The following is a 27,999-nucleotide window of genomic DNA, read 5'->3' as shown; positions in this document are numbered from 1 at the left end:
TATTGAGCCTTCTCACAAAAAACATTAGTTTTACTGATATCAAAGAGTGTACTCGTCAATTTTGTTTGTTGTGTCGGTAGTTCTATTTGCAAATTAAGACATTTTTTTTTAAATAGAGAAGAGTCCATCTTAACATATGATTGAGTCCTCTTTCCCTTTTGTAATGTAGTTCCCTTTTGTAATGTGGTTTAAAAGTTAATACTAAGTTACCTTGAATGCTTATTTGGTATGATATCTGCGTTCACTTCTTGTCTTTTGGTAATTAAAAAGTGTGTAGAAGTGGTTTTCATATTTTTAATTTAGCGAACAATGTAAACATTATAAATGACACTTTTAGTCTATCGTGCTTGTTTGTAATACATATCTTTTTTTCGATAGGGACTTGGGTAATAAAACAAAATATAGCTCCTTTGATAGGCCTTTATATCTTGTCAAAATATGCTTGTACTAAAACACAGTAAAATGTTTACTTAAGAGTATTCTTTTATTTATGTAATACATGTATCACATTCGAACTACGTTGTGCTACCAAGTTGGTATTGTTTTGTTACAATTGATCACTAAAACAATGTCAAAATAACCTCTCGAGGACGTCAACTTCACATAACGTGAGAGTGATTGATGATTAACAAGTTAAACTAAGTTATTTTTGTTGCCTAAGAGCTCACATTGACGGGAAGGTTTGGCACCTTGATGTCGGCACCTAGAGGTTTAGTTGCAACAAGTATAGCTTATCTTAAGAGAGATACTATATAATGTTTGGTCATTCTTATATACAAACGTTATATTTAGCCTTATGCAATTGTTTCTTGTACTCTCCAACAATATATCGTATCTTATCTTACGATACTAAGAATAAAAAATAATAATGCTTAGTTGGTCTAATCACATTCAATCATAGCATAAAATTCCTTCATAATCTTCTAATCTCTTTTTTCCTAAATCCATGCTATCCGTGGGTCATGGGTGAAAATGGTTTGACCTATCACCCATGAATTACAACATTTTGAATATATTTCAAATTATCATGCACACTTAATAACCATTTATAACAATTTAACACATAAAATATTATTATGCCAAATGTATAACTTATTTGTATTAAAGAAGTCAACATTGTTTAACAATAAGGACTGTGGATTCACATTGAATTATGAAAAACTTCTTACTTTATATATGTAAAGTATTAATTATACTATTTAATTTTTAGTTAATGTGATTATTTAATTTTGAACTTTTAATTTAATTTTCTCAGTGTAATCAATCTTAAATTCGAGATGTCTGTTTTTTTGGAAACCGTCAATTCCCGTTTTTTTATTTCATAAACATTTATCGCATAATCAATTTCAACAAAAGAAATAGGATCATATAAAACACAATATTTCTTGGCAGTTACTTTATATCATACGGACCAAATCATTTTATGTACTTCTAATATTTTGGTTTTATTATTGTTGTGAATCTGTTATATGTTTTTACTGCTTATTTGAACTCATAGCAATATTAAATTTGTTTCTACGTTTTTCATATGAATGCAAATTTAAGATTCTAAACTTCTTATTATTTGTACTATATATTTCTTTTTTTTTCTTACTTTTAATTTTGTGTCTTTATTTCAAATAATGGACTTTTTTTAATTTTTTTTCTATTTGATAAATCCTGTGTAATACACGGGTTCAAAAGCTAGTTGTACATAAATCAACAAAAAAGATCAACCAAACTAACTAAAATAATCCTTAAAAATACCATTTTGTTTAACTTAATTTATTTTCGTCATTCTATTTTAAGAGTACATATTATGTTCTATGCATTAACCAAGGTGCTACATTACACGAGTGAAAATTGGTAAAGAAGAGTTGATTTACGTATCATATACAGAAAGCGATTCGAATAGGATATATGATACACATTATATAAATTATGTAATTTCATAGATATGAGTAAAATTATTTTTCCATAATACATTTTTCCAAGATTTACTCCAATATCAATGCCCAACAATCATTAAACTTGTGAGGTGGAAGAGTGAAACTGAAGTATGATTTTGTCAGGCTGCCATGTTATGGTGCAAAATCTTTCATAGGTGTCGAAATAAAGGCTTCCATTTAAATTTTTATCATGTGTGCGGTTGTGAGTTCCTTTGTTGTTTGGGTCCATTTTCCCACAATAATGGAATACGACGAGTAATTTTAAAGAAAGTAAAATATATTATTATCTCCAAAATAAATCTTTTTCAACTCCAAAATAATGGAGTTGAACTACAATAAAGTACAGAAATTTAGTCGGTAAAAATGTCACTTAAGACTTAGGAGTATGAATTTATGATAAGAACATAATATATTTTAAGTTTAAATTAAGGTTCGGGTCACTTTATAGCTGATCAACGAACACTCTTAGCTACATGGGTCAAGTCCCGGTCAACTTGATGGATTCATGGTTTGAAACTTGAAACCTTAATTTTATACTTAATTTTTATAAATGTGTGTTGTGTCGTACCTTAATATTATTGAGTGTTTTACGTCAAAATTTAAAGAGGTAAAAAGACAAGTATCGAGTTTAAGTTTAAACATACTTAGGTTGTGTCGTAAGCTGTAAATTTATATCTAGAGAATTAACATATAAAAATATAAATAAAAACAAAATTTCGGGTTAAATAGACCATGTTCATGGCAGCTTGTAAAAATTCGTGTCGTGTTTGGGTTCTTGTGCCTAGCATTTCGAGTATATGTGCGTCCGAGTTTGTGTCATGTTTTCATGTTTGACTTGTCAACTTGTTTTAAAGAAAGAATATGACATATGAAGATTTCTGTGATAGTAATTTTATTTTATTTTAATAATTTAAACTTAATTTAGTAGATCCTAACGACATATTCTTATTCTTATGCATTATTATATTTTTCTTTAAAAAAATTGTAAAGTGGTTAGTTGGAGAATGAAGCAGGTGAACGCAAAGTGTACAAATTCAGGAAAGGAATGAATGAAATAATGAAAACATTGAACCCATTTCATACCCAAATTGTCTGACTAAAGTGTTAAGTGTACATGACTGCTCAACCCACTTCAAGACTCTATACCAACCTTATATCATCTTAGTCGTTGCACCAAATGTAGTAGTAATTTTATGTTTATATTTACAACATTCTAGAATTAACATAATAATAATAGAATCTAATCAAGGTTTGACTCGATGAAATTGTCGTTTACAAAAATGATTCAACTGATCACAAATTTATGTACGCTCTTCGCAATTTTACGTGCCATGATACGTTCTCATGCCAGATTTCTGCATATTTACTTTGTCCAATTGGCCGGTGCTAAACCAAACTTCAAAAATGTACCACAATAATCTTAAGTTTCGACATATTGGCTGCCAACAAGCTTTTCACTAACGGGGTTAGATTCCGTTAGTTTTGATGACATGGATCGGAAATAAACTTAGGTAGTGAGAGTTCAGGTCAGAACGCGTTTTGGGTCGAAAGTGGTTCATGTCAGATTGGTGGTGGTGGTGGTGGTGGTTCGGTTCGTTTATTCTTGTTAAAAAAGTAGTCCGGTTCATTTATTTTTGTTAAAAAAATGGTTCGGTTTGTTTATTTTTTCTTAAAAAAAGTGGTTCGGTTTGTATATTTTTCGGTTCATATATTTTTGTTAAAAAAAGTGGTCCGGTTCTTTTATTTTGGTTAGAAACTTAGTTCGGTTCGTTTATTTTTGTTTAAAAGTTCTTCGGTTCATTTATTTTGGTTAGAACACTTTAATATTAATTTAAAAATAATTTTTACCACATAAGCAGTCCACGTCAGTATATTTGTCACACCATCTTACACGTAATCATCTACGTCATCGAAAACTAACGGAATCTAACCCCGTTAGTGAAAAACTAGTTTAGTACCGTACGTTCTGTTGATTAGGAGGGTTAGTAGGTTAGTGGATTATGTTTGCTGGATAATAGTCTCACATGCTCCTTGTATCTTACTGCTTTCTAGGACTTGTGCAAGCCTGTTAAAGTTATATGCATGACTGAAGCATTAAAGAGTTGTCTAATCTCTCTTTATTTTCTCTCTAGCTTCCTTCTTTCTTTGATGATTTGATCAAGAACCCATCATTGTAAAATATTGAACTTTTTTTTTGGATATTTGTTACTCTATAAATACACCATATTTAGTTACAGCAACACTCTCTATAGCAACCGAAAAACAAAACCCAAAAAATTAATAAAAGCTTGACAAGCCATGATACCCGCAATGCTACAAAGTTTGCACGACTAATTTTAGTATTAGTAAACCAAGATCATCATTTGCTTTAGAAGAAGCAGTATTTATAGTTACCATATCATCGAATCGTGCCAAAGATGTTAAGAACTAGTAGTAATACTTCCACTAACAAACCTAATATGTTCTTTGCAGAAAGTGCTATAGACATAGCTCTATTCCAGTGAACCAAATCCGGCACTATTAAATATTTTGGAGAAAAGAATCATCCCAGGATGATCAGAAGGATTGAGGCGCAATGGATTTGGGGAATAACTGAATCGTTCGAGTTATTTAAACAAAGTTTGTGATCGCTTTTACCCTTTTAAAAAATTTGCTACCAATTATAGATTTTTTATTAACTTTTTTTTCTAAATTATTTGACTGAGATTATTTCAATTTTAAACTTTTCTTTTATAAATTTTGTAATTTTCATTTTTTTACATTAGCTTTTTTGCAAAATTTAGGAACATTTTGTTTCTATTAAATTTACAAAATCCATGACAAAATTTATTTCTATTACATGTTATACATAATTAGTCGTTTTCTCTTCACATGTTATTCTTACTTACGTGACTGATCGATTTAAATCGGTAGCAATTTTCAATCGCTAATACTCAGTTCTATAGTAATGAGGGGTTACCTAACTTGAGTTTAGACTTATAAGAAACATATCTTACCTAGTTAACTCAAATAATTTGTTCTTTTTCTAATATAAGTTATTAATGCACCAATCTTCTTCTGGTCATAATTTGATTAGTTTAATCTTGTAACATACCCAATTTCGGTCAGAGACTGAGACATTAGACCATGCAATGAATGCTTGTCGTTGTAATTTCATTTTCCCCACGCTAAACTTGACCTGGAATTTTGGCATCTACCTTAAATAATATACCATTTTTATTTAAGCTTGGGATGGGAGTGCCTCAAAATTGGTAAAAAAAACACAACCATGTATAGTTCATGTTAGATATCCGAATTCAAGTTGTCAAAACATACACATAAACTTATACGTCACAATTAGTCAATTTTATGGGAAGCACAATAACTATATATACGTAGCGTGAATCATATGTAGTGAGAGAGATAATGATAAGTAGCTATGATGTATAACCGTCTTATGTGTAAACTTTATATAAAGAATCATAATAAACATAAATACACATATATAAAGAGTGACCGAGTTGACTCAAAGGGGAGTAAAATAAAGCAATACATATGGCCACAAATTCTAAGAGGTAACAAATTATATGTAGTTAATTTCGGTTTTGAAACTATACACACGCATAGATGACACATGTGTAACTAGATCGGAGTCAAGTTTCTTATGACAAAGACCCCAAGTTTATTATGCGTGCTAGGCTTCCAAAAAGATTGAGACGGCCTTGCGCTTGACACACACCCGTTAGTCAATTTTAAATAAATAATCACGCGATATACAATAAATATATATATATATACATACATAGTGTTGACAAATGTAGCAAGAGAATTAATGATAAGTAGTTATATTGCGCAACCGTCTTATGTGTCAGTTAAAACTACAGACACACACTTATTCAGTGATAGTAGTTTTCTAACTAAAACCGATTTCAAAAATTTAAATATAAGAGTGCAAGAAGTGCAATAAGCATGTTTGTAGTGGCGATCAGATATAGTGAGAGAATAATAAGCTAGCGGTTATGATATTATATGGGAAAGTTCATGTACAATTTAATCTTAACATGAGAACGTAGGAAACAATATCAATATACAAAAAATGAGAATGTAGAAAACAACACCAACTATAATATCAATCTACATAAGTAATGCTTTATAATAACAAAGAAAAAACTTTAATAATAACAACAAAAAAATCAAAATTATCAACAAAATAATAACAGCAAGTACTTATAACAACATAAGAAAAAAAACCTAATAATAACAACAACAAAATATAAATCAACAAATACTTATAACGTCTTATAATCGAAAATCAGTAAATATGAACAAAAAATAACAGCAAATAATTATAAAAACAATCCTAATAATAACAGCAAATTGGTTTTCACTGTTTTCATGTTAAAAATTAATTGTAATTTATCTTGAAACTGATATTATATAATCATTTCATGCATCAAGTTAAGACAATGGTATTGATAGTTTTCTAATTAAAATGGAGCGTGTTCCATTTTTTATTCTAAAATTCTTTCACCCGTCTCAAAGGGCCCCTATTAATGAGTCTCAATGGGTCTTCAATTCAACGAAGATAAATAAAAACTTACATAACAAGTGTAGTGTCACTTTCGGACCATGATTTCACATTGTGAGTTAACTTGGATCCCAAATGCGTCATCTAACTCAAAGCTTCCATTGACACTTACTTGATTGTGTTTTCTGACACACCACTTGTCTTCTCTCACAAGCAAAACCCCATCAAACTGTCCTTATATATAACCTACTTACAATCCACCCAATATCATGATCAACTCAAATCTTTTACATTTTCATTTTCCATAACAAAACTTTCTGACCTCTAATAAATATTTGCGAGGTCGAAAAGGAAGACAAATGGAGGGTCTTTTCTTGGTTACTAGTTATGGCACGATGGGTCGAACGATGTGGGAGCAAGTGAAGGCGCCCTTGATCGTGCCATTTATGAAAATTATGGTGACAATGTGCTTGGCTATGTCGATTATGTTATTTGTGGAGCGCGTTTATATGGGCCTTGTTATTGTTGTTGTTAAGTTGATGCGGTATAAGCTCGATAAAAGGTATAAGTGGGAGGCGATTAAGGAGGATTTGGAGACGGGTAACTCGGTTTTCCCTATGGTTTTAGTACAAATACCTATGTATAATGAAAAAGAGGTATGCATAATGTATTTTATATGCTATGATATAGTTCTTTTTTTTTATATTCAACTTTATAAATTTTATGTTATTTTTGTGTGTATGTATATAGGTCTATCAACTTTCCATTGGAGCCGCATGTGGGCTCTCATGGCCATCGGACCGGGTCATAATTCAAGTTCTTGATGATTCAACCGACCCGATTATTAAGGTATGATCATGTTTTTAGAACAGCTAATTCACACAGACTCTTAAACTTACCTTTAAATCTATACCAGTATCTATCGTGAGATAGTATCCTCAACCACTTGTGTATAAACACTTCTGTATAACTTGATACCTCTAGGCTACAAGCTCTCGTGTTTAGTAATCTGATTACGTATTTAATGATCAATTTAATCATTTATGTAACTTTTTATTTAAAATTGGACAGGATTTAGTAGAGTTGGAATGCAAAAGATGGGCAGGAAAAGGAATAAACATAAAGTACGAAATTAGAGACAATAGAAATGGATACAAAGCTGGTGCTTTAAAACAAGGAATGAAACACTCTTACGTGAAGCAATGCGAGTTTGTGGCCATCTTTGATGCTGATTTTCAACCTGACCCTGACTTCCTTTGGCGCACCATTCCATTCCTCGCTCACAACCCTGAACTCGCGCTCGTCCAAGCCCGTTGGAAATTCGGTATTCTTTTGTTCTCATCTTGTCTAAATATTATTTATGTAGTGCTTGGAGTTTGACACTTTTGACTTATAATGTTAACCTAGCTATGGTTGTTCGGATCATGCATATTTAATATTGCAAGTTTGCAACCCGAGTAGTTCTATGTTGGAGTGTCTTTCAAAATGGGTAACTTTTGTAACGTGTCTAATGAGGATCATGTGTGTCAATTATACCATTAAATAAGTAATATTATATCTAAAGTTTTTTAAACACCCAATGTAAGTAGTATAAAATAAAAGAAATTTGTCTATCAAAAAAATTACTAAGTATAGTACTTAAGTTATACTTGAATTTAAGAAAATAATTAAGAAGAAATTTATATCATTTTTTAACGACGAATTTCTACAGGTTTAACTTTTATTTAAATTTAGATAAGTATAGTTACAAAAACATATTATAACAACTGTGATATATCTTTTTGGTTAGAACGATTAAGACGTTGTACAGAACAAAGTTACACGTTTTCAAATCATTCAAACCCCATCATTTTTACTAAGTTTAAATATTTTACCCCATAGGTATCATTTCGTCGAACTTTTAGGTAATTAAGTGGAATTTAATGTATCTTTTGAGGATTTGACCATATTTTATGAATGAATTACAGGTCGATGACACGTGAAAATATTTTCGACCAAGTTTTATATTTTCGAATATTAAACTTAACGCACTTTTTTATACAAATCTTTTAAGTTGTGGTTTTTGTTGATGGGTTATTTCAGTGAACTCAGATGAGTGTTTGATGACAAGAATGCAAGAAATGTCACTAGATTACCATTTTACTGTGGAACAAGAAGCGGGATCCGCTACACATGCGTTTTTTGGCTTTAATGGTAAATATTTGGACACAACTAATATCAAAGATTCTAAAATCTAACTAGTTAAGAGATTAACTAGACGTGTAATTGAATTTAGGGACCGCGGGTGTTTGGAGAATTTCGGCTCTTAACGAGGCTGGTGGATGGAAGGACCGGACAACTGTTGAAGACATGGATTTAGCTGTTCGTGTGAGTCTCAAAGGATGGAAGTTTGTATATGTTGGCGACCTCAAGGTATGTAAACTAATAAAATGTGTTGTGACCTTTGGTTACATTAGTATGTAGTGTAAAGAAATGTCCCATAAATATGATCAAATACAAATCATTTTTAAAATAAAAGCAGGTAGAACCAATTTGTTGATATTATTTGGTTTGTTTTTGTAAGTGTTTGCTGTTAGTTTTTGTTCGTATTTACTGATTTCCGATTATGAGACGTTATAAGTATTTGTTGATTTACATTTTGTTGTTATTAGTTTTTTTTTCTTATGCTATTATAAGTATTTGTTGATTTACATTTTGTTGTTATTAGTTTTTTTTTCTTATGCTATTATAAGTATTTGTTGTCATTATTTTGTTGCTAATTTTGATACTTTTGTTGTTATTATTCGGGTTTTTTCTTTGTTATTATAAAACATTGTTATGTAGATTAGTACTGTAGTTGGTATTGTTTTCTATGTTCTCATTTCTGGTAAATTGATATTGTTTCATACGGTTTCATGTTAAGATCATTCTATACATAAACCTTCCCCGTATCAATTAACCGATGTTAATTACATGTATATGCTAAGATTAATGTTCTAATTTAACAATTTTCTGTTTTGATTGTAGGTGAAAAATGAATTACCAAGTACCTTCAAAGCATATCGTTATCAACAGCATCGGTGGTCTTGTGGACCGGCTAATCTTTTCAAGAAAATGATAATAGAAATCGCAAGAAATAAGGTTTTATTCTTAGTACTTCATTGTAGATGTGACAAATTAAGAAAGCAAAACTTTGTTAAAAATGTTGCAAAATTATTATATTTAATAGTATTTTTTTTATTAATATTATTATGAGGTAATATTAGGTAAATCCATTTGATTTTTCTTCTTTATATTCTACTACTTAGTGTAAAACTAGTTCTAATCGAACTTTTTATAAGTAAATTAGTCAAAAGTATCTTATTTACACTTTGTTTTGAGGTTTCCAATATATCAGAATGCTTATTACTTTCTTTTACGTTGCAGAAAGTGACAATATGGAAAAAGTTTTACGTGATATACAGTTTCTTCTTTGTTAGAAAAATCGTTGCACATCTAGTCACATTTATCTTCTACTGTGTGGTGTTACCCGCAACGGTTTTGGTGCCTGAAGTACAAGTTCCGAAATGGGGTGCCATTTACATTCCCTCCATCGTGTCTCTACTCAACGCAGTTGGGACCCCGAGATCTTTTCATTTACTGGTTTTTTGGATCCTTTTTGAAAACGTCATGTCTTTACATCGGACTAAAGGAACATTCATCGGCCTTTTTGAGGCAGGAACTAGGGTTAACGAATGGGTCGTCACTAAGAAACTTGGTGAAGCTTTGAAAACCAAACCGGGTACCAAAGCTACCAAGAAACCTCGAATTCAAATAGGGGAAAGGTAATAACTATTTTACTTTTTTTTAATTACAAACATTCGGTTTTAACTAGTACTTTCTCAAACTATTACAACGTCTTATTCATTACATGACTTGGACAGTGTATATATGCTCGAGATCTTCGTTGGACTTTATCTCTTCTTGTGTGGGTGCTACGACTTTTCGTTTGGGAAGAACCATTACTACATATACCTCTTCTTGCAATCTATGGCTTTCTTCATTGCAGGATTTGGCTATATTGGTGTTTTGGCCCCCAATTCTTAAAAAACTATATGAAAAGTACTCGGTTTTCTGCTTATCAGGACACAAAAATGTTGAAGATGTTGTTGATTTGTTGTGTTTTTGCAATTTTGTATTATTCTTTCAATATACATGTTTATAAACTTATAAACACTTGGAATGTTGTTGCTAAGTTATTTTTCACTTAATAATGGAATTGGATTATGCAAATTCTAGTTATGAGCTTAACCTTGGACTTACAAGAATGCGAACATTTGATGATTGTCCGGAAATACAACTCAAAAACTAATTATTCATCTATTTTCCTACTATAAACCTTTCTTAAAGTTGACAATCTTTGGTTGGAAACATGAGTTTTCTGAGCGAGCAAAAGATTTTCAATGCCGTATGAGTGAGGGGCATCGGTTTTATCATTGATAGTCAAATATAACTTACAGATAGATTTTTGTTATCATGTTAGATGCTGCTATACTAATAAGAAGATAATGTATTTTGGCATTTTAGATATATTTATCATTACACATCAAAATTACTTGCAAGAAAATATCCAAACTTTGATTCTTTATGGAAAAAGTTTTGTTTCTGCCCACCACTTTGGGGTTATTCTAGGAGGCATCTAACAAGAGCATATACCGTGGATCATAAGATTCGGTATCTTAGACAACTTGTGGCACACTTAGCAGCAGCAAGTGTTCTTAGGGTCAGTGGGTTAACCGGACACGAACATGAAAATCTGACACAAATACAAACATGGCACATTTTTTATTGCTCTACTAATGTATAAAGTAGCAAGAAACAATTAGGTAAAGAGACCAAATTAGTTGATTTGGACTTGAGGTAAATCCCTATTAATAATTAATCCATAGTTTTGCACTAGAGTAATTACTTTGATTACTTTAACACTTTCACATTAAAAATTATTCGTATTTGATCCTAACAGTCTCCTACTAACCCTATTATTTTTTTAATAATTCAATTAATTAAAGTGGAGCTATTAACAAATAATTAGCCCATTAACCAATTATCCAATTTATAACCCAAAAATAACAAATATAGTTTAATAGTCCAATACACATTTAAGCATTACACAAAATTGCTCATTAAACATAGACAAACATAATCCAATTACTCCTTACTCCTTGTATATTGTTATCACAAGTATCTGGCGATCTATGGGGAAATTTTTTATATAAGGGCCTGTTATTAACTATTCGCGTAGGACACCCGAAATCTCATGAACTATGCAAAGAGAATTACTAAACAGTCCCTCAAGATGGGGAACAATATATGAGTTGAATGTAATACAAAGTCTTTGGGCTGCTTTTCCTTTGTACAAGTCAACTAGTAGGTCAACTTTAGTCCATTTATAGATATCATGAGAGTTTTTAGGATAAAACATTCACCTAGACCACAAATAATGGATAAAAAATACATGTTTTGACTTGGTACTATCAAACCCTTAATTTAAGTTACCTTAAAACATCATCCACCAATTTTAGAATTCAAATAATCCATTGCAAAAACAAAGCAAAAACCATTAAGAATTAAACAGAAATAAAGAACGAGGCATGAATATCAATAGAGAGAGAAAGGCAAGACAATGGAAATGGTTAAATGTGAGATCCTGATTGAAGAAAAAGACAAGAACAAAATAGAGAATGTGGCTTTCTAAGAGTTCCAGTACCAACTTCTATGGCGGTGGGGGCGTTGGGCATCAGCGCAAGGCAAACGCCATTGTGGCGGTAGCTATTGACAAGGATAAATACAGCCAACATGCTCTCAAATGGGCTATTGAACAACTTCTCACACGTGACCAAACCATTGTTCTCATTCATGTTAATAATAAAGCTACCACCACGGGTATGAATATCTTTAAAAAATGTAACTAATTTCCGTCGATTAATTAAATTTCTTTGAGAAATGATCAATGTTGTGATTGAAGCAGGGGCCGCGCCCGATGGAAATAAGCTACAAAATGAGAAAATATTAAAAGACTTGTTCCTACCTTTTCGTTGCTTTTGTACACGTAAACATGTACGCACCTTTCCAATTTCTTTAGCGAAATCTTATATTGACAGTAGACAATAGAGATGTTGGGTCCATTAAAAATGTCTGACTTGAAATACCACCAACGGCTTTTAGACATATTATGTTAAGCCTGTTTGGATTGTGTAATTCCACGATATCTTTGGAACATCATGGAATTTTGGTATGAGATGTCGGGTGCTACGTTATTTAGTTATTTATTTATTTATTTACTTACTATTATTATTATTTTTTTGGTTGTAGGTACAATGCATAGAGGTGATACTTGAAGATAACAACATAGCAAAAGCATTGGCAGAATATGCTACTCAATATGCAATAGAGTTCTTGGTGTTAGGCGCAGCCTCGCGACATGGTTTCATTAGGTGATAATATTCTTCAAACACTTGCTAAACATATATCTTATTTCCAGAAAACGAGCGTTTGAATAATCGGTTTTTTGTTATTTTTTGGGCCAAATGTTGGTTGATGGAAGATTTAAGACATCGGATGTTCCTACACACGTCATGAAGGCAGCCCCGGATTTCTGCAACATTTATGTCATATCCAAAGGAAAGATTTCTAGTGCAAAGAAATCTTTAAGACCTGCCCCTTTTGTTTCACCATTGTATGAGCAAATCCAAGAGCAAACTCACACTAACGCCGTTAACAACACCTTTGCACCGGTCACACCCCCTAGCAACAATTTTCAAGTTAAAGGTATGCTATTTTTTATAGATTAATTTCATGTAGCAAGTCAAATTATCACATTTAGTACTAACTTTTGAAAAACCAGCTATAAGGGTAAAAATGTAATTTTACACGACTAAATTTAAAATTTGTGATTTCTCAAAAAGTTTGGATCTAATGTGAAATTTTGACTTATTGTAGGAACCATTCATGTAAATTACTCTCTAACAACTAGTAAAATAAATAAATAATATGATGGTACAAATAAATCATAGCTTTAGATTAAAAAAAAAACTTCTATTATTTCTTAAACTTTAGACTAAAAATCCTACTGAGAGACAGACACTTGACATTGAACTCCAAAAAAAGAACGATATGTCAAGAGTTCATCAGAAGGACTATAGGCTAAAATTTAGAAGAATATATTATCACCCAAGATTTTTTGCATTAAAAGTACAACTTGATGACTTTTGATCAGTTTGACTCGTTCGAACCATTTGCTTTTAACGTTTTTACGGACATAGTTTTACTTGGTATTTTGGCTTACATGACGCAGAGGCTTTGTTAGCTATACCAGAAAAGGCGCCAGAGAAACCTCGTCCGGTTCTTGAAGAACTAGATTCATTTAAGTAAGTTTCAACGGTTGACGCAATAGAAATATAAAAGTATAGAACTATAGAAGTACATTATGGAACTAACAAAATATTACTTGAACTTATATTAAATACCAGATCACCATTTACCCGGCCCGGAAGAGCACCAAACGCAAAGTTGTCGATGCTTGGGGACCTTACGGAATCCGAAACTGATATATCATTTTTAAGTCCTGGAAGGGCAAGCACTGATCAGATGGATAATGACATGGACTTAAGCCCAACCGCGAATACAACCTCACGTATGTCAACCACTTCGGATCATATTTTAGGGCCCGCTTTTACTGGAGCCCGCGGATCTGTAGATTTATCATCTTCATCACAAATGGTTAGCAATCGATCCCATCTCATGAATTTAAACAAAAGTAACAAACGTGACAATTTCAACCCGTTTAGTTATGAATGTACTGAGTTATGTTATTTTTTGTTTTAAACATGTTTTTTATTCTCTTGTAAAATACTAAAACAACAATATACTATTGTCCCAAACAAGACAGCATGCTATATTTTGTCCTAAAGATGATTTTTTGTCCCATCTGTGTCATTTAGTTACCGTAAAGTTGTTAATATCTCACCCGCGTTAGAATTATTTAGTACATCCCGTAAAGAATCACTTACCGCAAAAGAAAAGGTGGTTTATTTAAAAAAAAAAATTGCATTTGCATAACTGGTTTATTTCAACAAAAGATTTTGAATCGGCCACCATTTTTGCTGCGTGTGAGAAAAAACCGATTAACTGAAACGAAACTAAAAAACCAAACTAAAATAACCAAACCAAATTAATAACCAACTGTTCGGTTGTGTTTTCTTTGAAAACTGATGTACGGTTTGCTTTCGGTTATGCCTCGCTCCAAAACCAAACCTCATTGAACCAAACTCCAAAATCGAAACACAGTGAACTCGGTTGAATGTTTGGTATTGAACTCATGGCCCAAATTTATTAATAGGCAGGGCTGGCCCGTGGGCCAGCGAAATGAAGATAGGGCTTTAGGCCCATACTTCATTAAGGCCTCCAAATTAAAAAAAAAAAGAAAACATTATATATCGATATATAGTTAATCGGCATATTAGAAACAAAAATAAATATTGGTCTAGTGGTAAACCTATATGTTGCTTAGTTTTAGGTCCTAGGCCTGAGAGTGGTTATTAACAATCTTTTTTTTTTGTTTTTAACACAATTGTCTTAAAAGGGCCACAAAATCTCATTTCGATTTAGGCCTCTAACATCGTTAAGCCGGCATTTTTAGTAGGTGGTTAACAAAATCTTATGACCAAAAGTTTAAACCCAAATTCATTATTCTAGGCCCATTGTTGTCAGGCCCAAACAACCTATAGAGAAAACCGAACATGAACAGTTTTCCAAAACTAAAAAAACAAACTTAAAACAGACCAAACCGCCACATGCACACTCCTACTTTTTGCCCCGAACAAATATATTAAAAGCGCAATATCATTTTAGGCGGGAGAATTGCAACGGTGGCGAACCGAAGAAAAACAAAAAATGGAGGAAGAGATGAGAAAAATGACCGAAAAGAGCCGAGCAGCCACAGACGAAGCGGAAGCTTCAAGACTAATAGCGGAAATGGAATCACATAAAAGAGTGATTGCTGAAATGCAAGCACTTACAACAGATGATGATGACCGTAAATTTAATTACCAAAGATACACCATTGAAGAGATCGAAGAAGCTACCGAGTATTTTACACCGTCTAGAAAAATCGGTGAAGGGGGCTATGGTCCTGTGTTTAAAGGCCGGCTTAGCAATAATCTTGTTGCGATTAAGGTGTTACGTCCTGATGCTGCACAAGGAAGATCACAGTTTCAACAAGAGGTAAATGTTATAAAACAAGATAGACGTCGTAAATAATATACATAACCAGTTTTAAATAGAGAACGGCATAAATCACGTAATGTGTTTATAGTAAGAGGCGGTCACATAAATGCATTGTGTATCGCGTGTTAATAGCAATAGTTGCAAGAACTTGCTTAAAATTGGTTATGTATTGAATGGCTTACAAACCCTTTGAAGCGCAAGTTCAATATATAACCAAATTTTAAGTATGTATTAGCGAGAACGGCATAATGCGCTTAGTATGTAGCGCAAGAAACCAATTTAAAACAAAATGTTAAACTACTTTTATATTTTGGTGTGGATTTACAATGTTAACAAATACGGGACTTTTAGTAAACAAAATATGGATCTCGGAGTAGTAATTAATCAGTTAATTAGATTTTGATAACAAAGGCAAATTGGAAATAAACAATCCTAACTTTTGTGTATTGGCCGACAATAATCTCAATTTTAAAAATCACTATTAGCGGTCCCAACTTTCAACTATTTTGTCTCAATGGAACTCTGTTAAAAAACTTTAACGTTGTTATGTTTTTTTTCCGAGTTTCAAACCGATGTTTTAGGGCTTTTGATAGAAAGAACTATACGAGTTGACCGATGTAAAACTTATCTCGAAACGGTGATCCAGGCGACAAAATAATGTTTCAATTCGGGTGTTTGAATTTCTAATTAACAAAAATCAAGTCATTTGACTCACCGTTTCGAGATAAGTTTTACATCAATCGAATCATATCGTTCTTCCGATCAAAAGCCCTAAAACATCGGTTTGAAACTCTGAAAAAAACTTAACAGCATTAAGTGTTTTTTAACGGAGGTCCATTGAGACAAAAATAGTTGAAAGTTGGGGACCGCTAGTAGTGATTTTTAAGTTGGGATTATTGTCGGTTAATACACAAAAGTTGGGATTATTTATTTCCAATTTTCAAATAAGAAAAAAGTAATAGAAAAAAATTATATTTTATTTATTTATTAGATTTGGTCTGCCCACCTGATAGGTTCGAAGATTTTGATAATAATCAGCCGTTTCGAAGACGATTCAAATGGATTCTGTATCTGCTTCCTAAGGCATGTTTGGAAAGTTTGAAAACTGTTTATTGGCTTTTTGAAAAAACCATTTTAAAAGTCAGGATTTGTGTCTGTTTTAAAACAACTTTTTAACTCCTTAAAAAAGCTAAAATAAGAGGGACTTTTATGCTTGCCAAACAATTTTTTAACTTATTGGCTTTTTGAAAAACCAATAAGTTGTTTTCAAACTCAGTCCCAAGCATGCTGAGTAAACAATGTAAAGAACATATAATTCTTCAAATTTGTGATCAAACTTTGTCAATATGGGATGGTTAATATCAGTTAATGACAGGTAGAAGTATTAAGTTGCATGCGACATCCGAACATGGTACTACTCCTAGGAGCCTGCCCAGAATACGGTTGCCTCGTCTATGAATACATGGCGAATGGCAGCTTAGAAGACCGTTTACTTAGAAGAGGAAACACGCCTCCGTTATCATGGCAAATAAGATTCAAAATCGCATCAGAGATAGCCACAGGCATCTTATTCCTCCATCAAACCAAACCCGAGCCCATTGTGCACCGCGATCTAAAGCCTGGTAACATCCTGCTAGACCAAAACTTTGTAGGCAAGATAAGTGACGTGGGCCTAGCCCGATTACTCCCTCCATCGATAGCCGAGGACATCACTCAGTACCGAATGACATCAACAGCTGGAACCTTTTGTTATATTGATCCTGAGTATCAACAAACCGGGATGCTTGGGGTGAAATCGGATGTATATTCTCTAGGGATCATGTTGTTGCAGATGATTACTGCTCGGCCCGCAATGGGCTTGAGCCATCATGTTGAGAATGCTATTGAAAAGGGTACATTTGGTGCCATGTTGGACCCGTTTGTGACGGATTGGCCTCAAGATGAAGCGCTCGGATTTGCTAAACTAGCTTTGAAATGTGCCGAGCTTAGGCGCAAAGATAGACCCGATTTGGGGAAGGTGGTTTTACCTGAGCTTTCTAGGTTGAGAGATCTTGGTGAACAAAGCATGCCCCCAGTAACAGTACGGTTACTTACCGTTAGTTAATTTGGATTTTGTTTCATCTCTAACGCATCAAACGGGTAAAATTAGAAAAAACAAAAGCTAAACAAGAAGTCGTAGAAAGTTGTCCAAAATGTATTATTAATATATTAAATATCCTAAGTCGTGATATTTAAAAAGGGCAACTTCAAATAATAGTAATCAAGTTTTAAAAGTTTTCCAATTATATCACTCAACTTTAAAAGGTGTTCAAATTAAATCACTCAACTTTTATATTTTATTAAATTAAAGGCTTTAACATGTTTTTTTTTGCCTTTTTTTATTTTTGTTTCACATTGGAAATCTTTTTTATCTTTTTTTGAAGTTGACGCTGAGTGGTGTCGTGGATTTTATTTTTTATTTTTAAGTTTTACTATAATTAACGTTTTTTTTAATCTTTTAAATATAACTACATATATTGCAAATTCCGACCCCCACATCTTATCCTCCATTTCCTTCTTGAAGCACAAAAAAATCGGTGACACTTGATTTGAAATTTTAGTTACCCGATTTGGAAAAAATATGCATGAGTGACCTAATTGAAACACATTTGAAAGTTGATTACTATTTTATGAAATATTCCCTATTTAAAAGTATAATATTTTTTTATATAATTGTCACTAATTATGAGTTTTTATGCAGGATGCCAATGACTCATAAGAAAGCAGCGCAAACTAAACCCTAGTGAAGTAAAATCTAGGAGGTTTGTTAAATACCTTTGACCAAGTTAACATTTTTCTCCACCTTTTGTTTTCTTATAAATGCCATTTGTAAGCAATTAGTGTTAGAAATATGATCACAAAAGGTATATTATTTATAAAATTATATGCGGAGGCTTTTTCTTTATTAAAATGCACAATGAGCGACTTTTGAACCGTCTCCATTCCTGTTACTCTTTTTTTGTTTTTTCCATCTGATTCATGAGGAATAAAATATAAACCATATCAATCCGTTCAAAAGTAAATAGGTCGAAATTAGATACTAACATTTCTTTTGTATCCATTGATTACAGAAGTTCACTACACTACCAAGGACATGAAATTGATGGAAAATGAAGAACACATTGTATATATTTCCCCAATTTTGCTTCTAGAATGACTTGTAAAAAAAAGCCCAACAACTAGCGTTCTTTAAGCCACACATAGAAGCCCATAAACATTCTGGGCTATCAATTTTTTTTATATATATTTTTGTTCAGTTTTTAGCATTAAATTAGCGTTCTAATCTTCAATTGTTAATGGATGGCAAATGATTTAAATCTCATATGTTTCGGCTCATGTGTACCAAACTAATGATAAATCAAACAGTTGACCCATGAGCCCATCAAGCCATTAAAAGGGTTAATTTGTTTGAATTGGCGTTCAGGATACACAATTAAATATTAGTTGACTAATATAAATAATATATATATGTTTTTATTTTAACTAAATTTTAGCAATGCATTTATGCGTCATTAATGTCTAAGCTGTATTCTCTCAGTTTTAAACAAGTTTTAACCCCTAAAAATTTACAATACTAATCTCGCGAAAATAATGTTAAAAATTAACCCCTATAACAAGTTTTCTAAACATTTGACAAGTAGTTTTTGCCTACTATATTTTGACGTTATGTTATTTTACTAATCTCGTGAAAATAACGTTAAAAATGGCGGAAGGTTAATCAAGCATCATGTGATGGCGTTGAGAACCAAAAGACAAGGGTACACGCACCAATCGGCCGGTGTCCCGATGGTTGAGTGTTATGTGTCTTATGTCCAAGGCTTGATGCAAAACTACTATCGAGCCAAAGGTCTCACCGTAAGCATCCTCTCTATTCCTACGAGGTAGAGGTAAGGCTGCTTGCATATTACCCTACTCAGACCCTACCATAGTTTGATTATGATGATGATGATGATGATGATGATGATGATGATGATGATGATCCTTCATCCGTTCTACCAATTGTACTAATAATAAATTTTCTTCAAATCATAAAATTTCATATTCTTAGTCTTTCATGGTGAAAATGAACTCTCGTGATGTTCGCATGATGAGAGCGGATGGCTATATATGAAGTTTAAAGGTTGAATTTAACTATAGGGATTTAATAAGTATTATTTGGATAATTCTCATTTCCTAGTATAATGAATAGGTTGTTATTATCTTCTGTATATATTTTAGTATGGTGAATGGAAAAGGCAATCAGTTGAGAATTACTTACACCTAGTAATGCTGTAATAGTATTAGTCGCCAAAACCGGTGTAAGATATCCTTAAATGATTTTATAGCATGAGGAATATATTCTTGTGTTGGTAAATGATAGTTTCCATATTCTCACATAAAACATTCTTAAATGATTTTAGAGGATGCTCTTGTGGATACTTTTGTAAGAATGTGTAAAAAGATTAACTTATGAAGGAAAGAGGACATGAAGTTAGATATTAATAGGGATGGATAAAATGACATATTATATAGGATAAGTATCATTACAGAACTTTTAAATTATTTAATAACTTGAAGGAACTGTTAATAACTAACGTTTTTTATAAAAAATTTTGTATGCTAATGTTATTTGATTGTAATTTTATCACTTTTTATATCTATATTTGCAATTATAATCATGAAAATTAGTTTTTATACATATCTATTTTTTTACATATATGTGAGTTTGTTATTACATAAATTTTACACATAAGTAAACTTGTGATTTAGATATGTAATCAAAATTTTAAAATAAAATATAGTAAAACTAGTCTCAAACAATATTAATATATGAAAAAACTAAAAAAAAATGTTTGATTGTTATGAGTTTCTATAAGTTCTTAATTTTTTTAGAGTTCTGAAATGATACTAATCCAAATTATATATATATATATATATATATATATATATATATATATATATTAAAAATCATATGTTAGTTGTCTCACTGATTTAACAATTCATAAAATAACCAATTATATTTTTACATGTGTACAACGCATTTTAAGGTAGTTGTAAAGTAATTTATTTTGAAATTGTAATTTAATTCAATATTTTATGTCGGTCAAATTCAATTTCTTTGCAAGATTAATTTAACTTTTGACATATTTTGTAGTATTCTTATAATTAATATTTGACATACTTTCATAAAACCATTGCGACGTGACTATTTATATTTACGTTCTATCATAAGTTTCGTTCGGAACCGACCCGGGTTAAATATAATATATTTTTAACTTTTTTTTTCACATTGTAATGCTACGCCAAATTTCAAATACAAACATCAATATAAATTTTATTCAACGACCTCACGCAATGTGCGACCAAAACAAATGGTTAAATATAATATATTTTTTATGTTATCTTAACGACAACTTAACTTTGCATAAATACATCCTTATCTGTATCTACGTTGTAGCGTATGGACAAACTTTAATAACTTTATGTTTTATTAGCGTTCCATTGCGACGCACAAGTTAATATGTAACAATGCTCACGATGCAACGCACGGACTATTTACTAGTACGTATTTAAAATACGAGTTTCACCTTTTAAGCATTTTTGTCTTATTTGACCCCCGTAAAAACACAAAAAAAAACACTTAATGGCGTTAAGTTTTATCCAAATTTCAATGATGATTTAGGACTTTTGATCGGAAAAAAAATACTAGTTGATTGATATAAAACTTATCTTGAAACGGTGATCTAAATAACTTATTTTTTGTTAATAGGAAGTTAAAACATCCGAATTAAAGCACCGTTTCATTGTTTTGACAATCACTTCGAGGTAAGTTTTACGTTAATAGACCCGTATCCTTCTTCCGATCAAAAACCCTAAAACATCAGTTTAAATTCGAATAAAACTAAACGCCGTTAAGCTTTTTAACGAAGATTCAATGAAACAAAAATGTTTAAGAGAACAAGCATATTATCAAATAGGATTATTATTGGCGAATCGTACAAAGCTTGAACTATTAAAATCCTATTTTCATATATTGTAATAACCACATGTAAGTTTTTATTCAATCACTAGTTTGAAGTATATAATATATTTGAACTTTCTACCTAAAATATATTTCCTTAACCAAGAATGGTATAAATGGCTTATGGCTATAACACTAACATTGTATTCTTAAGTTTTTAATTTAGAGGTTTAGAAAAGAAAAAATAAAAAAAAATTCTTTTTTCATTCTTAAGTTTTTTCATTAAAAGAAAAGAAAAAGAATGAAAAGAAAAGTTAGATTTTTTTCCTCTAAAACTTTCCAGCCAAATATGGCCTGATTCGAAAGGAAAGTTTATAGTCATGTATAATATTACTAATTTGCCATATTTTTTCCTTTCTATTTAACTCAATAATAACGACATGATTGTAAAGTTACAATTTTTTTCCTATCTTTTCCTTCCTATCTAACTCAATAATGTAATTAACACTTTCTTTTATATTCTTTTATTTTAATTCGAGAATGTCTTTTAAATATATAATTTTTTTTCCTTTCCTCCCCTATCCAATCTTATCATTTCTTTTTCTTGTATTTTAAACCTAAGAATGCAGTGTAAGCATGGGCATGTAAGACAGAGGTGCTCAAACAAACTTTAATGTCCACATCTAGGTTCGGTTTAGTTAAAATCAAATATATGTTAGTTTATCTCAAAAGCCTGGCTGTCTTGATTCTAGTAGTAGTCTATCTTGTAACACAAAAAAAAAAACTTAAAAAACTAGATGGTCCCAAAAAATAAAACATTAACAATAATATTAATAATTTTTCTTTGTCATCTTTTAGTATTTTCAAAGATGTCCAGTTTCTTTTATATAAAACTAGAAATTTACCTGACAACTCAGCGTTACGATGGCAAGTCAACGCAAATTTGATAAGTATCGGTTGCGTTCGTTACGGTATAAACGGCGTTGATAAAATCCAATCGTTAAAACCCCAAAATTTAAATTCATTAAATTGATATATAAAAAACAAAATATTTAAAACGACGTTTATTTGGTCGGTAAAACACAAGCATTGCGATCCTCGGTGCTGTGGGGTGAGTTGGTAAAACCCGAGCGTTACGATGGCGAGTCGACGCGAATTTGGTTAGTTTCAATTACGGTATACCAATGTCGGTAAAATCCAATCGTTAAAATCCAAAAAAAATGAATTCGTTAAATTAATATATAAAATATCAAAATATTTAAAACGGCGTTTATTCAGTCGGCAAAACCCGAGCGTTGCAGTCCCCGGTGTTGTGCTGGTGAGTCAGTAAAACCCGTACGTTGTCGGTGCCGCGTGTTGCGGCGATAAGTTGACACAAATGCAGTCGGTTTTGATACGTTTGCTGCGGTAATAGGACTAAAAAAATCCATAAAACCCCGGGCGTTGGTAAAAACCGAGTGTTGTCAGTCCATGAACGTTACAGCAGTGAATTGGTAAAACTTGTGCGTTAATAAAACCCGAGCGTTGTTGGTCCTGAATATTATGGCGATAAGCCGACGCAAATTCGATCGATTTTGGTTATGTTCGTTACGATATCAAAACTAAAACAAAAAAAAACATAAAAAAGGTGGTGTGGTCAACGATATTGTGCCACTTGGACCAATAAATGGCCAAGCGGCACCAAACTTCACAATTATTCTACGGTAATAATAAGTGAGATTCATCAATGTCTAAATCCTACATTGTTATTCTCTTAGAAGTAGAACTTCATTAATTAAACCTAGACTTGTTTGACTTTGAAAGTCAACTTTGAAGAATACTTGAATTCGTGAGAGAGGAGAAATTTGTGAGTTGAGATGCAAGTTATGAATGATCTATAGCCGTTGTATTTATAGGGGTCAGATTCTAACTCGTGTTTATCACGAATTTAGAGACCATCCACTTCAAACTTAAAATAAATGGGATAAAACACAAATTATGTTCAGTCATATTTTCATCTAAGTAACTTCTCAAGTTATATAAGAATTTATGTTGAAAATTAGACCCATGAACACTAATATGTATTTTAATCTAAACTAAGATTGAATATTTCGGTTTATAAAAATTTCTAACACAGTTACGATGACTCCTGATCCATCTAATTATACAAAAATAAACCATACTAATCATACTCAAACTAAACATGAACTTAACATACTTAAACTTAAACTCCTGACTTCTAAACATTTAAACAAACAAGTTTAACTTGCAAAACATTTAAAATAACATATTTTTTGAATGGCATTTAAAATAACACAAAGTTTAAACTTAAAAGTATTAATTAAATTCTAGTTAATTAAACAAAATTTCCCACTTTAATCTGTTCAATTATTTTTTTTAAGTCATTTCAGGATTAACTTTCTGCAGTTAGGCATGCTGCTAAACAAATAACTTGATGTGTTATTAATTTTTTTTCTTCATATTTTAATCAACTTAGGTTAATAATAAACTTGATATTACAAATGAAACGCTTATTGTTATAAAATAATAAAATAAACAAACTTGAAAAAGGCCAATTTGGTCCTGGTCCAGCCTAGTCAAGCCTTGTTGGGCCCTGTAAAAGATAACTTTTCTTCTGAAAGCTTTCAAATGTTGAATTTTTTACATATAACCTTTTCCTGGCATTTAGTAATCGACGATTTTTAAACTTGGGTCCAGTTAAAATTTGGGACCACTGTTTACTCTGTTCATAAAGTTGTTTTTTTTTCTTTCATTAGCATATATTTCCTGTTGGTTCTCATATGTATGTGCTATGTGGTCCGATGATTTGCAATTGATTCATATATTCTAATATGTTAGGCGAATCCTATATCGATTATGGACAAGATAGATACCCGATACATAGAATGTCTGACCTCACTAGACAACAATGTTTGAACGTGTTGGTTGTGAACAGAGAGAAAACTCTACAAGTAAGCAGTGATTAATGCAGAACTTTTTCATCGATGGGCCAGTCATAAGGTCTTGTTTTATATTTGCTAAACTAGAGGGAGCTAATCCTGTTTTTTCAAAAAAATCTCGCATTTTATATATAAAAATCCTTCTCATTAATTTCACGCGTGCCCCTACAAATAAGCACGATTGAGTAAGATTAATTTCATAATAGCGGTCTCTTGAGAAGTGAGCCAAAAACAAATATGCAAGCTTTTGTAATTTATAAAGCTAACAAAATTGATTGGTACGAGAGATATTATCGATCGATCGAGCCAATTGAGATTATCAATACTAGTCCATGTTACTGTACAAAGTTGTTTAAATGAATGCTTATGTTTTTTTTTATTTTATTATTTTATATTTTTAAGAAACTTTTTAAATTTGTTGGTTAACATCTTTAGTATGATTTAATGTATTAGTTATGTACTATTTTTGAACTCCTCGATGACTCCTTGCTATGGTCTATTATATGTCACCACCATGTGACTTTTTTTTGTATATAATACACAATAACATTTACAAATATTCATATCATCATTGCATAAATACAAAACCGTATCTTTATAATTTTATAATTACCATGCATCATGACAAAAAAGGACCGCTTGAATTGGATTTGGCATGAGGCGGTTTTTTTTTTCTTTCTTTTTCTTTTTTTTTTCTTTTTCTTTTTTGGCAAAAGTATACAATGACAAGCTAACAACCTTTCTTAGTTTGGTAAATATGCTTTATTATTGTTTTTACTATTATCAAATTTATTAAATATATATAAATAAAGTGCAAATAGCATAGAAGTTGTTAAACAAACTCAAACTTGTGAAAGATAGCATTATGATGTTTACTTTGGTGAAAATGAGATTAACTATATCAAACATAGATATATTCAATTTTTTTTTGAAACGATCAACTAAGTAACGTCGGTTACTTCGTATGTGGCCCCTATTGGCTAAAGGTAGCCCGAGCCGGCCACGAGTCCGGACGGACGGAGCCCCTAGCGGTCCACCTATTGAGGGATTCCCCGCATAAAACCCGACCCCCACGCCCGCCAAACAGCACAACAGCGAGGAGCCGGTAAAACCGGGTGAGATCAGGACTTGAAACCTGGCAAGCCAGGGTCATCCCTCATATCTCCGTTATAAATTGGTGATAGTGAGGTTTGAACCTCCTACCTCTCATTAGTAAAATAAGTGCTCTACCATTGAGCCACATCCAATTTATATATATTCAAAATTAATATGTTTAAAATCCATAGATGTATAAATTATATATGCATATTAAACAAAGCCTGCAATTAGGCCATGAGTAATCATTAATGTTCTTTAAGAGGTATTTTTCGTCACCTTATCATCAGCCTTTTCAGTCTAAAACATGTGTAATGAATAATACCTCTTAACATCCCTTAATTATTACCACTTCAAGAGATATAAGGGCTTTATTATAGAAACGCCCATGTCCTTATAAAGCCTATAAGACCAACCGTAGTGGGGCACCATCCCCACCCATAGAGCCCCATAGTGCCGGGAACACCGCCCCCCTGGGGCGCTATGGAGGGAGGGGCGCTTCCCACATAGCGTTGGAAGGGGGGGTGGAATGTGATTGGTGGGCTTGTTATTTGCTTTTTTTTTTTTCCTTTTTTGATAAAATATAAGTAATTAAACAATAACAAGGTAATGATTGAAAGGAGCTCAATCCACCACACTCATTTTAACCATAAAGCCCCTATAGTGACGTGACGTGACGTCACATGACGCATAAGGCCCCCATAGAAGCTCTGTCCGCTACACATGATCTAATACCGATGGAGATGATGTAAGACCATCCCCAATGCGAGATGCTAAATGCACATATAAACATGCTCAATAAGCTGGCATGCCAGATTTTCCCAAATACACTAAAAACACTCATTATCTCTTCAACTCTATAAACATACTTACCAATGCTTACATTTACACATCACCATTACTTTTCCATTCATTTTTAATACTTGATATTTTTTGTGAACTAAACATTTATTTCGTTTTTGCATTATTTATAATATAAATAAATCAAAAAAATATTTAAATATAACTAAAATTCATAGATTAACTTGAATTATTAGAACTAAAAGCAAAACATTGCATAAACTAGAAAGAAAAAAACTACTATTGAGTGAACATTGGTCTTTTTGGTTTGAGTTTGGTTCATGATTAATATGTGGTAAATTTTGATTTAATTGGGATTTTGATTAGGTGTGATAATTTATAAATCTGTGTAGTTATATTTATAGTGGTTTGAAATAGATTAGTATTATTATTTAACTGTTTTTACTTTTTAGAATTTGAACATATATAGTTTTGTTTTTGCTTTTAAAGCATGTGGCCCATTACTACGCCCAAATGTAACACACGTCCAAACGGATGGTTCTTCAAATGCTCATGTACACTCCTATGCTTATTTTTGTGACCCTACCGCCATGTCACCCAAGTGCACCGCTAAATGTGATGCATTGGCTTTGGTCTAAGAGCTTTATTCACCTCTACGAGGCCTCATCACATATAGCCTTTAAGATCTAAAGCTTGCAATTAATAACCACCAACCAATGAGAAATTTCCATGTAATAATGCTTGGTTTGGGACCAATGAAGTTATTCCAGATGTTACTAAACTTTGACAATTAATAGTTTACTCATAAATACTTTCAACCGATAGGATTCTTTCATCTAGTCATGTAACCTTCGATTTCTATGTCGGAGTGATAAAACAGCTCAAATAAATGGGCACTTTTGATACTGGTAAAAAAAATAGGTAATTTTGAAATGGGATCATAACCATAACGGTAAATTTTAAACGGGTAATGTCAAAAGATGTATACGTAGTTATGAAACGCAAATTAATTTGATGAAACGAGTCAAATAAAATATAAAATATAGGTACTTTTGAAACAAGTCAAATAAAAATAGGTACTTTTGAAACGGGTTCATTGGTATTTGGCAATGTATACTTCGGAAGTCAATATCCCATTTTGCATTTAGATAAAAATAACTTTATCAACTTCTTAGACAACTTGGACACAAAACAAAACCCTTCCGCTAACCTTCCCTAATACACGGGCACGGAAACTAGTTAAGATATTAAATTAGATCAAATTGGTAAAAGTACGGTTTTATAAGATTTGGCGCATAAACTTATAAAGAAATTAAACTCTTAATATCTTTAGTTTATATTAATTTTCTTTAAGAGTTTATGAAATCATAACTTAATGTATTTTTAAGTTATTTCTTCAATTAATTTTTAAGCATATATTAGGACTAGTAAAACGGGTCATGTCGAACGGGTTTGGGATACATTGTTAGTTTGTTACAGATCAAAATAGGCTAAGTGTGCGAATCG

General features: G+C 31.8%; 2 protein-coding genes across 2 annotated transcripts; both read left to right on the top strand.

Annotated features, from left to right (window-relative positions):
- The first annotated feature begins 6,432 nt into the window (after positions 1 to 6,432).
- Positions 6,433 to 10,583, top strand: LOC143542274 (glucomannan 4-beta-mannosyltransferase 9-like). Its single transcript, XM_077034904.1, has 8 exons — positions 6,433 to 7,091; positions 7,186 to 7,284; positions 7,507 to 7,759; positions 8,518 to 8,628; positions 8,711 to 8,847; positions 9,442 to 9,555; positions 9,841 to 10,238; positions 10,338 to 10,583. The coding sequence occupies exons 1-8, from the start codon at positions 6,795 to 6,797 to the stop codon at positions 10,498 to 10,500; spliced, it is 1,572 nt and encodes a 523-aa protein (XP_076891019.1). The 5' UTR covers positions 6,433 to 6,794; the 3' UTR covers positions 10,501 to 10,583.
- Positions 10,584 to 12,134: 1,551 nt separating this feature from the next.
- Positions 12,135 to 17,782, top strand: LOC143542242 (U-box domain-containing protein 34-like). The gene is made up of 8 exons (XM_077034877.1): positions 12,135 to 12,336; positions 12,422 to 12,510; positions 12,766 to 12,887; positions 12,998 to 13,221; positions 13,748 to 13,820; positions 14,394 to 14,475; positions 15,304 to 15,675; positions 17,054 to 17,782. The coding sequence occupies exons 1-8, from the start codon at positions 12,135 to 12,137 to the stop codon at positions 17,780 to 17,782; spliced, it is 1,893 nt and encodes a 630-aa protein (XP_076890992.1).
- Positions 17,783 to 27,999: the final 10,217 nt, after the last annotated feature.

This window comes from Bidens hawaiensis, unplaced genomic scaffold (assembly GCF_021521415.1).
Source record: "Bidens hawaiensis isolate Kalapana, Puna unplaced genomic scaffold, B.hawaiensis_p1.1 tig00012813_1, whole genome shotgun sequence".
NCBI lineage: Eukaryota > Viridiplantae > Streptophyta > Magnoliopsida > Asterales > Asteraceae > Bidens > Bidens hawaiensis.
The sequence above is the reverse complement of the archived record's forward strand: the minus strand, read 5'-3'. Positions and strand labels throughout refer to the sequence as shown.

What these genes read in the sequence shown, in the direction of transcription:
- LOC143542274 (XM_077034904.1), top strand. Translation starts at nt 6,795, where the DNA reads ATGGAGGGTCTTTTCTTGGTTACTAGTTATGGCACGATGGGTCGAACG. An exon ending in CTATGTATAATGAAAAAGAG is followed by an intron (nt 7,092 to 7,185) that starts GTATGCATAATG and finishes GTATGTATATAG; the next exon opens with GTCTATCAACTTTCCATTGG. An exon ending in CGAATTCAAATAGGGGAAAG is followed by an intron (nt 10,239 to 10,337) that starts GTAATAACTATT and finishes TGACTTGGACAG; the next exon opens with TGTATATATGCTCGAGATCT.
- LOC143542242 (XM_077034877.1), top strand. Translation starts at nt 12,135, where the DNA reads ATGTGGCTTTCTAAGAGTTCCAGTACCAACTTCTATGGCGGTGGGGGC. An exon ending in CAACAATTTTCAAGTTAAAG is followed by an intron (nt 13,222 to 13,747) that starts GTATGCTATTTT and finishes TACATGACGCAG; the next exon opens with AGGCTTTGTTAGCTATACCA. An exon ending in GATCACAGTTTCAACAAGAG is followed by an intron (nt 15,676 to 17,053) that starts GTAAATGTTATA and finishes AGTTAATGACAG; the next exon opens with GTAGAAGTATTAAGTTGCAT.